At 38.9% G+C, this 10,800-nt stretch overlaps 2 protein-coding genes across 2 annotated transcripts; both read right to left on the bottom strand.

The window, feature by feature from the left end:
• Positions 1-190: 190 nt before the first annotated feature.
• Positions 191-2,058, bottom strand: LOC144640908 (uncharacterized; the record flags this gene model as incomplete). The annotated part of the gene is made up of 2 exons (XM_078499965.1): positions 1,610-2,058; positions 191-487 (listed from the first exon to the last, which is right to left on the bottom strand). Coding segments are annotated over exons 1-2 (601 nt in total), but the record flags the coding sequence as incomplete, so codon positions are not given.
• Positions 1,742-10,567, bottom strand: LOC144640909 (fasciclin-2-like; the record flags this gene model as incomplete). The annotated part of the gene is made up of 5 exons (XM_078499966.1): positions 1,742-1,879; positions 4,315-4,617; positions 6,027-6,296; positions 8,859-9,125; positions 10,255-10,567. Coding segments are annotated over 4 exons (867 nt in total), but the record flags the coding sequence as incomplete, so codon positions are not given.
• Positions 10,568-10,800: the final 233 nt, after the last annotated feature.

Raw genomic sequence — 10,800 nt, 5'->3', positions numbered from 1 at the left:
AAAAAAAAATTGCACTCGCCGGTACCCATTTATACACCTGAGTGGAGAAAGGCACTATGAGAGTAAAGTGTCTTGCCCAAGAACACAACACAGTGACCCTTGCCAAAGCTTGAACCCGGACTTCTCGATGAACTCTTTAGTTCAAAAGGGCTTGGTTTTAATGAGTTAAATTTAGATAATTTATACTTACAGTCAACTTGAAGAGTGAAAACTGCCAAATTAGTTGATCTTTGGCAAATGTACTCGCCACCATCATCCACTGTCACACTGTCTATTAAAAGTTGGTATGTGTCTCCAGACACTGCGATTCTTCTCCTGCCTGTTGTCTGTGATGTTGTGATGCTTACACTTGGTATACCAGGCTTTCCTGGTCGAGCTGCTTTGGCTGGTGTTATCCAAGCCACAAAGCTTTCTCCTGCTGTTATCTGACATGAAAATTGCACGTTTCTACCTGGCTGGACCTTGAGTGTGGTATTGGGCAAGGTAGCTGTGCCGTTTACAAAACAAAGGAGATAAAGTATGTACAATTAAAAAAAACATATCATCTGATACTTAAGTGAATATAGCGTCACGGAGAATGCAGTCAAACCTAAGAGGACACCCATAATTCAGCAGTCGATTGTTAAAAGTGCAGAATTTGTACAGCTCAAAATGTAAAATGTAAAATTTCCCTTTCTATGGCGTTCAGACAGAGTCTAGCTTGTACATCACCGAGATTATCCCCAAGCATATTGGTCTGGTTGCCCCGACAGTTAGCACGTGCAGCATTATTTACACTCCCGGGCGAAGAGAGACAATAAGGACCTTCAGATCGGAGTACGAGTGCAACTTTTCAAACCTAGTGCATATGCTATTAATTTTAATATTCAATAATAATATTCAGCATCCACATCAGTATGACCTACCAGGGGTGATGGTTCCTGTGGGAGTTCCTCACAAATGAAAGGAAAAGTCGTCATCTCGCTTAGGGAAATGGTCAAAACTATTGTGCTCAGACAGGACACCCCACTCTGCAAAAAGACAGGTGGTTCCTTCATGTACCCCCCCTTTGCCCGCTTTAAAAGATGGTGTCTTGTTTGTATAGCCCCCGCTCTATCAGGAGTAGAAACTAAGAAAAGATTCAAACCTCCTTGTGCCATTTCTCCTGCAAGGCAAGCTTCATGCACACCTAATATGAAAGTCTCAATTTAAATTTTAAGGCCAATTAATTTTGTCCATTTGGCTTACCAGACAGCTGGTATCTTGCATAGCCCCCTACCCCTACACAAGGTGGGTCCTCGTCGAGTACACTTGTTATGACCACTTCCCTTAGGGGTGAAAATTATAGACTTTTGCCTCACTTTGGGTGTTCCGGTCAGAACACCAAAAGTTTTAGCTGTCAAGGTCTCTTATCTTTAAAAAAATAGAAAATGCCGTCATACTATGCCTAGACTCGTCAGGCATGAAAAGCGGTATCTTCTAAGGTCATAAAACCTTGTTGATCCATGCCCAGATTGGTTTCCTTTGGGGATCAAATTGAATTTTTCTGATATGATCCCCCTCCTCGTTTCTGGTAAGGGTGTACAGGCACCTCAATGTTTTCAAAACTGTTGTCCAACAATAGATGTACCTGCATTTTTTAACTCCACCAAATACTGTGCACTGCCAGCTGGACTGTACGCAGAACAGTTATACATTCCAAAGTCCCTTTTAGTTGTAGTATTAAATGTTTTAGATGCTGAGCTGTTTCCTCTTGCAATCTCTGTGCCATTCTCGTCAGCCATTACCACTGTTGGTACCGGGTGTCCATAAAATGAGCACGTGACAGTAACAGGCCTTCTGTTTCCCACAAAAGAGTAGACTGGCGTAGGGGATGCATCCTTGTTAATTTTGGGTGCAGCTAAAAGTGACAAAATTTGGTGTGAGTACTTCATACATGCCAATACATTTTATATTAAAACAAATCGCGACATCAAAAAAAATTCTGAAAAAGATGATTTTTTCGTCTGCTGTTTTGGAGGATCTTTTATACTCTGGTGGTTTGGCAGTTTTAGCCAAATTTGAGTGTCGGTTTGCGGGTAGATTCGTATTTATCTGGCGGTTTACGGGTAAGAAATTATGATGGTTTCGGTCTTTCGGAGAAGCAATAAAATCATATATTTGAACTGCGGATGAAGAAAGTTGGTATAAATGTAGTATTTTCCTTTGTAATAATTAATGTGTTAATAATTACTAATTAATTGATGATTAACATGATTGATTATAATAATACATTAACTATTTAGATTTTGGATGTCAGCTAAACTGAGACATCTCTTCATGCAGTCACGAGGGAACATTGGGGGTGCCAGACACTGTATAACCGCAAAAAATTGTCAAATACCACATTGCCAAAGTAGGTCTGCATAGGTTACAGTTTTGTTGTCGCCAGGGCAAAAAGGGAGGTAAAAATGAGCAGCGGGACTGCATAATGACCAGATTTCAAACTGACATTTAAGCAGTTAAATTGTAGATTAACTACCGGTACTTACAATCATAAATTATCACGTTACGTAAGAGACATCTCCAGAAATGCATGCAACGACGAAAACGACGAATTTTTTTCGAAATTTCGCCAAAGTGAAACATTTGAAAGAATAAGTTCGAGAGAAGGGTACCACGAAAGCGCCAAATTAGACAAAACGACGAATTCGAATTGTTTTTTATTGCACCAGAGTATTGTTTGAAGAACATACAAGACATACAAATATTCACCAAATTCGTGAGATCCGTCAGCAATGCATCACTAGAGGTTATTGGCATTTTTTGGTTTGAAGAATTTGACGAAATTTCGTCAATTTCGTCATATTCGTTAATTTTGACGAATATAACAAATTTGACAAAATTTCGTCAATTTCGTTGTTGCGTGCATTTCTGGACACAAGTGATGAACTTATGTGACAGAATAACACTATTTCACCTTGTTTCCAAAACAACCAGAAACCCAAAAATGGTCAGAAAAACGTGAAGGATATACGTTTTTACACTGTTTGACTAATATCAATGAAAGGCCAAGAAAACGCATCCCACAGGTTTGGTGGATACCGCAATATCACAATTTAAGATTAGAATTACCGCAATACCGCCAGCCCCAATATGTCTCCCACTCGGTTCTTCTGCAGTGAGAGAGTTATCTAAGGTTCAGCTGGAAAAATGTCCATGCTGATGGCCTAGATCTACAGTAGTGCATATGTCTTCTCTGATTCGTATGAGTTTTCTGATTTTGGGTCGGTCGGTCGGTCGGAATTAAAGAAAAAAAAAGTGAATAAGGAGTCTGGAACTAGGAGGCCCGGTACCTTAGCATAATATCCGTGGAGCCTGGAAACAAGAAGACATGGTTACACAGTCAACATGGCGGCAATGGAGGAAGGAAAAATCGACGACGTGGTTAAACTCAATGATAATGATAAAGATAATGTATTTATATAGCGCATTTTTCATATGTATATGTTCAAATGCGCTTTACACGTACTGCAATTTTACTACACAATTGTAAAGGCCAGACCACAACACCGGGAGCTTCGTGCCCTACTCTTTGCGAATAGTGTGTGGGTTCTTTAACGTCCCCTGTTACAGGAGACGGGACCTACGGTTTATCGCCCTTTTCCGAGAAGACTAGAATGTCTAACCATTTGCAGATGAAATTACAAAGGCAGCACATTCTCCTCAGTTATTTTAAGACCCTGAGTGTTGGTCCGGTCTGGGGTTCGAACCCACGACCTCCCGCATAGCAGTCCGGCGCTCTACCAACTGAGCTAACTCAAACAAGAACAGCGTAAAAAGGATGAACCATTATTTAAAATAATGTGTCTCTGCCTTCCTTAGTTTTTCATTAGTTAGTTTTTCATTTAAAGGTTTTAATGATTCTGTGCCTTCATTAGTTTTTCATTAGTTAGTTTTTCATTTAAAGGTTTTAATGATTCTTAGTTTTTATTTCCATTTTTACAGCTTAGCTATTTTATTTGTTAGTTTTTCCTTTATCACTGATGTAAATTTTTTAAGTAAATTTCACTTTTTCTTAATAACATTTTTATTGTAAAGCGCCATGAGCCATGGATATGGCGCTATATAAATCTTTATTATTATTATTATTATTATTATTATTATTATTATTATTATTATTATTATTATTATTATTATTATTATTATTATTATTATTATTATTATTATTACCTTCTGTATAACTTTTTTTTTTTTGAAAACGCGAAAATCTGGGTCGGTCCGACGACGCTAAACAGAGAAAAAAGGGGGAATGGCCTTAATTTCACATAGTAAAAAGAAATGAAAACAACTTACTATCAACGTCTGTGATTTCAAACCTCAGAAAAGCTTCTCCAGCTATGTTTTTTGCTCTGCACCTATATTTGCCAGCATCATTTGTATCAACTCCAGTAATAGTCCAGGTTTCTTCTGTTGGGTGTGAGTATGTTGGATCATAATTAATGTCAACTTTTCTCCATGTGTCTGTCCATCCAAACCACCAAGTCACTTCTGGCTTTGGAGATCCAGACTGGACGTCACAATGGAATGTTACATTGTTACCCTTTGTTAGTCTGCGGCGCACGGGCTCCCCTTGGTACTTTCATATTTGCGGCTCATCTGAAAACAAAAGGAACACGTTATAAATTACTAAGGTTTAATTTACTGGTGCAACATAAATACCTTAAGGTTACTATTGTAAGCGACTACTAATTTTAGCGATCGTTAGCGAGTTTGGAAAAAATCGCTAAATTTAGTACTCGCTAAAATTTGTCTCAGTCAAATTTTTATACTCGTTAAATTTAAATACCCTCCTCCCCAAAAAAAAAGCATAGTCGACTTGAAAAATTTTTAAAAAATAGATGCCGGTAACTTTGTTCTTTCTGCCATTGCAAATACTCGTTCAATTTCAAGTGAGTTTGTTCTTTTACTGAATATTATTTCAATCTTAGCTATATGTTCTTTAAAAACTGGTTTACACGATATCACTAACTTTTTAAATTTTGCGGAAAATCGCTATATTAAATAGTCGCTAAATCTTGCTTTGAAAAAATCGCAAAAAATAGTAGTCGCTAAAAATAGTAACCTTAAGGTAACTAGTATAAAATTATATTCTGAAAGGTGCTTCGTTAAACTTAAGTATTCCTGTGTAAGAATGTCCGATTTGTAAGCGTTATATGTTTTTTAGTAATGTTCTATTGCTGGTTTTCACTGTCACGCAAGTAACGATACTGTCACACGCTGCACAAAAATAAAACCAAATCTTTTGAGTCAAGGTTGTAGAAAATTACTAAATAGTAAACGTGTCCAAGTTTCAGATCTGTACGGAATTCCGTACTCGAGTTATCCGTTAAAATGTTCCACACAAATTTAGAGAGCACAGTATAGAAACGCCATGCTGGAGTCCGTGTGAAGGACACCAAGATGGCCGCCGGAAACCAATGAAAACATCTAGCATTCACTTTTGCTATAAAAAGCGGTCAGTTCACCTTCGTGAATACGTAAACATTCACATAAACACTTCCTGTAAAACCTCAATTGTTCAGATCCTTAAAAATCACTGGAAGATGCATTTTTTAAGCATACGTGACAGCCTTCAGGCGGCCATTCTGATGTCGTGTGGCGCAAAACTCCGAAATTCAAAATGTTATATCTTAAAGACGGCGATGCTTTCGAGCTGAAAACCTTCAATAAGATATATATTAAGGATCAACTAGCCAGTGAAGGATAAAAAGTCAGGGGTATCGCGATTCTGGATTTTAGAATTTTGATGACGTCAAGTGAAAACCAAAAATTGATTGTTAATTATGCACGAGCGTGGGACAAAGGAAAAATTAATTCCCAATGGAAATCAAATCCATGACCTCTCGATGTGGAATCTAACGCAGTAAACATTAGGCCACCACGCCCCCCCCCCCCCCCTGATCTTATTATACATATTCACTGAACCTGTTTTCTGAAAAATAGATTAAAGCAGTGAAAAGTCAGGGAATCTATGATTAACCACAAGCTACCATGCATACAGATACCTGCTTTTCTTAACTCAACCATATATTCAGCCTTTCCATGAGGATTCTCTGCAGAACAGTTAAACTTTCCAAAGTCATTTTCAGTTGTAGTAGTGAACACATAAGAAGCTAAGCTGTTTCCTCTTGCAATCTCTGTGCCATTTTCAGCAACCATTATCACTGTGGGTACCGGCTTTCCATAAAACGAGCACGTGACCGTAACAGGTTTTCTGTTCCCCACGATAGAGTAAACTGGTGTCGGAGATGCCTCCTTGTTTATACTAGGTGGATCTAAAAGTGAAAAAACTTGGTAAATGATAGAAAAACTAATTATAACTAATTAATTTAGTTAAAATCACAAACAACAGTTTTTCGGAAAATAGAGATTTTGTCACACACAAACTATTTCAAAAAACGCCAAAAAAACTTTGTGACGTCGCCTGCGCGTTTCAGCTGCCCGAAAGTTGGGGACCCCACCCCCACCGCCGAAAATTACGACCCGCCGAACGAAACGATAGGAAAAAGCAGCAAATACTGAAAGTCACAAGGGTCGTTACATTCGGAACTTTTACCGTATTGCACATAGAAGAGTACCACGTAACCTGTGGTACACGTGTTTGTACCAATCAGTGCAACAGAAAAATTCGTGGTGGATAATACTAAACAGTTGGTTTGTGCTTTTAGCTGTGCACTATCGAGTTTTAATATACAATCTCCGTTCACTGTCCAAAATCCACGCGCGCAATTGGTTAAAATAGAACACGTGATTTTTCTTTACCTGTCGTCAGCAAGCTCCGACAGTGCGTTATTGACAATAGTGCACAAAAATCGTGCATTATTGAAAATGTCTTCAGCTTCAAGGCTTGCAGAAGTGGAAGAAAAATATATTCGAAGAAAAATATATTCCTCAAATAATCGAGTTATGTTGCACTTGGGAAGTTTGGAGAGCACTCAAGAAACTAATGTTTCTCTCATGCAGCTATCTCCTTGAGTAACTCTTACGGTTCTTGATAAAGATAAAATATATGCATATCACCCCGAGGAACGATCTTTCCACGTGCTCAATTTTTGCCTGATTGTAGCTCGATACTATATCTACACGGCAGCCAAAGAAAGTGAATCCTTTAGCTTACTAGCATTCAAAATCGTGCTAAAAAAACAAATTGTCTACGGAACCGTCCGGCGTTCGAGCATCCGTGAGCTTTTAGATAATTAGAACTGTATTATTAAGCATAATATTTATATAGTACTACTTGAAGAATAAATAATAGACAATTAAAAATATATACAGTTAGTATTACGATCTAATTGTATTAGTAAAAACTGAATTTTGTAAGTACACTGTAACCTTAACCTTTGTAAGAATGTTATTTGTTATAGTAGACATTGTAATGCGTGATATCGTGATATTACTATTTAAAAAGAAATGTTTATAAAAGTAGTGAAGAAACAATGTAATAAGAAATGTATTGTAAGTAGCATTGTAAGTAGTGTATGTATTTGTGTTGTAAGTAGTGTTCTTTGTGTTGCAATAAATAAATTAATAAAAAATAAAATAAAAAAATAAAAACTCTTACGCTTCTTTCGTGCTCTCTAAACCTCCCGTGTGCTCCATAACTCGATAGTGCACAGCTAAAAGCATGAACCAATTGTTTTATAACATTGACGGTGGAAATGTACGTTAAAACCCGCGCGAGAAAAGGATTTTCTGGCGAAGTGCTTTGCTCACGCTACCTGGCAGTTTGCACTATTGGATTTTATACCATAACCGAGAGAATTCTCGCGCGCTGATTGGTCCAAAGTTATGGTCGATGAGAGTATAGACCATGAAAGTGACGTCAGATCACGCCACGCACACGCGCGGGCTTGAAATTTGTAAGTTTGGTCTCCATGAATGAAAACGAATTTCATCTTGTTTTGTTTGAATCAAGTACGCATTTGTTTTCGGAAAGCAGGCTTGGACTTCCACTCCGGTGATCTGTCGACAGAAAATTTCCAGGCTTTTGAATTTTTGTCTAACTGAGAAGAACGGTGCTAGCGAACCGGCAGCGGACTCAGCGAAATGTCGAAGTTCAGTCTGAACGAGCGCTGACAAGATCTTCAGAAAGAAAAATCAACTTGCTCGCTTCTAGCGATAGACACACTTGTTATTCTTTGAATTCTTGTTCATCTTCTTTTGTATCATATTTGTCGTTTTTACGTATCGGGAATCTTTACGTCCTCCCGGCAAAGTTTCTTTACCGTCAGGCATCGCTTTGGATAAATACTTGCTCGAGTTTGTTATGGTATAAAACAAATCGACCACATTTTTTCGTGGTCTACACTCTTATAGACCATAGAAATGACGCCATAAAATGTCCAAAACTTTGCAGTGAAACCACTCGCCTACAGCTCGTGGTTCCACTTGAGTTTTGAACATTTTCTGACGTCATTTCTATGGTCTATAAGAGTGTAGATCATGAAAAAATGTGGTCGATTTGTTAAATGGTGCACGCTTACCCACGCTTACGTATACTGAAATTGATTGCGCGGCTCTGCCAGCTTGTTATTAATAGCAATAATTCAACAAGCGCGCGTTGGATATGAGATGGAAAATAGCCAACGACTATAACTATCTCATATCCAACAAGCGCGAGTGGAATGATTGTTTTATTAAAAACACCCAAAGAATTGCAATATTTGGGCTCCTCGGCTACTCTCGTTGACGCGTATCGGCTACCACATTTGTGGTCAATGGTATATGAGCTCATATACCATTGCCTGCTAACCAATCAAAACTCAGGAATAGCAATCTACCATACTTTAGTTTTTAATAATTTAACATATATAGTTTTTGTTGAAAAAAGAACTTACCGATAACTATGACTTCAATCCTAACAGTTTCTGAAAATCCAAAGGTGATTGTGCAAGAGTAGTTTCCTTCATCACTCTGTTTGACATTATCGATGATTATTGAACCAGTGTATTTGTCAAGTGTTTTGCCTTCTGTAGGGAAGGTCAGTGGGTTTCCGTCTTTTGACCACTGATAAGTTGGCAAGGGATACGAAGATACGTCTAGCATTATTGTTCCATTTTGACCAATGAGCAGTTCTTGTTTTGTAATAACGTTGTCTGTTCGAACTGTTGAAAGAAGTTACCATTACGTAAATTCCTTTTCGGTAAATTTTGTATCAGCCATCATTCTACTAGCAGATGCCCTTTGCCTCGTGTTGCCCGAAAGGGGTACCTCTTTCAGGCTGGAAGTATATAAAAAGGTAGAGATTTCACGAGTTGAAGTATAGAGTGTTCAATTACCCAAGATAACAAGAACGTTTAGCTTGCATAAAAACATCAGCAAACTCAGAGATTGTGGAGTAAGTGGAAAGGAATATATCCCACAAATTTTAACTTGGCAGTGTTCATTACAGCCAATTTATTGGAAAAACAAAATTCGGAAAATTACAGAGCTTTGTATGGGTCCGCCATATTGGTGTTCCACTTTGTTACATCAGTATAGCGGCCAAAACTTCGTTGAGTAACGCCTTTAACCCCAGCAGGTAAAGTATGCGTCGCGTCAAGTGGCGCATCCAGGCCGAAGCTTATCCTGGTTTCTGTATCATGAAGCGACTAGGACGGAATGCTAATCTATCGCAGGGTTACCCTCCAGTATTAGCTTGCTGGTACCCACTTATACACCTGCCGTGGAGAGAGGCACTATGAGAGTAGAATGGGAACAAAATACAATAACCCCAGCCAGGGCTCGAACCCGGACCGCTCGATTTCGAGTCCGCGCTAAAAATTAGGCCACTGCGCCCCCCAACCCCAGCAGAACTATAAAACTAACATATAATTTTAATTTCTACCGTTTTCTGTAAGCGAATAGTTAAAAGGACAGTACGATGCAGCTAAATATTCGCTAAAAGCAAGGGTGAGTACTGTACTCTCTTTTACGGGATGTCAGTCCATAATTTGCAACCTCGTTCCCAGGGTCTCTCTCTCCTGGGAACGAGGTTGAGTCCATTGCAGGCGCCCAGTATTTGGTCAGGTTACCGTCAGAACTAGAAACTCGCCGGTACACATTAATACACCTGGGTGGAGAGAGGTACTCTGAGAGTACAGTGTCTTCCCCACGAACCCAACTCAATGACCCGGCCAGGACTCAAACCCGGGCCTCTTAAAGTACTCCAGTTCCAGTTCAAAAGGACGCGACACCTCCCAACATTTTCAGGTCTCATTTCAATGAGTTAAAGTGAGATAAATTTACACTTACAGTCAACTTCAAGAGTGAAAACTGCAGAGTTACTTTCTCCTTGGCAAATGTAATCACCACCATCATCCACTGTCACACTGTCTATAAAAAGTGTATATGTGACTCCAGACACTGATATTCTTCTCCTGCCTGTTGTCTGTGATGTTGTGATGCTTACACTTGGTATACCAGGCTTTCCTGGTCGTGCTGCTTTGGCTGGTGTTATCCAAGCCACAAAGCTTTCTCCATCTGTTACCTGACATGAAAATGGCACGTTTCTACCTGGCTGGACCTTGAGTGTGTTTTGGGTCAAGGTTACTGTTCCTTCTGCAAATCAAGGAAGATGACTGAATAGTACAATTACGAAATATTATCTGAAACTGAAGTTAATATAGTGTCAGAATGCAGTCAAACCTGTGTTTAGCTAGAGACCACCATTGATGCAGCAGTCGATTGTTTCTCTTTCTATAGTACTAGTGTTCAAACACAGTTTAGCTTGTACATCACAGATTATCTCCTAGCATATTTATCTGGGCCGGGTTGTTCGAAAGCCGATTAACATTAACC

Source organism: Oculina patagonica, unplaced genomic scaffold (genome assembly GCF_052425735.1).
Source record: "Oculina patagonica isolate OP01 unplaced genomic scaffold, crgOcupat unplaced551, whole genome shotgun sequence".
In the NCBI taxonomy this organism is placed as follows: domain Eukaryota; kingdom Metazoa; phylum Cnidaria; class Anthozoa; order Scleractinia; family Oculinidae; genus Oculina; species Oculina patagonica.
The sequence above is the reverse complement of the archived record's forward strand: the minus strand, read 5'-3'. Positions and strand labels throughout refer to the sequence as shown.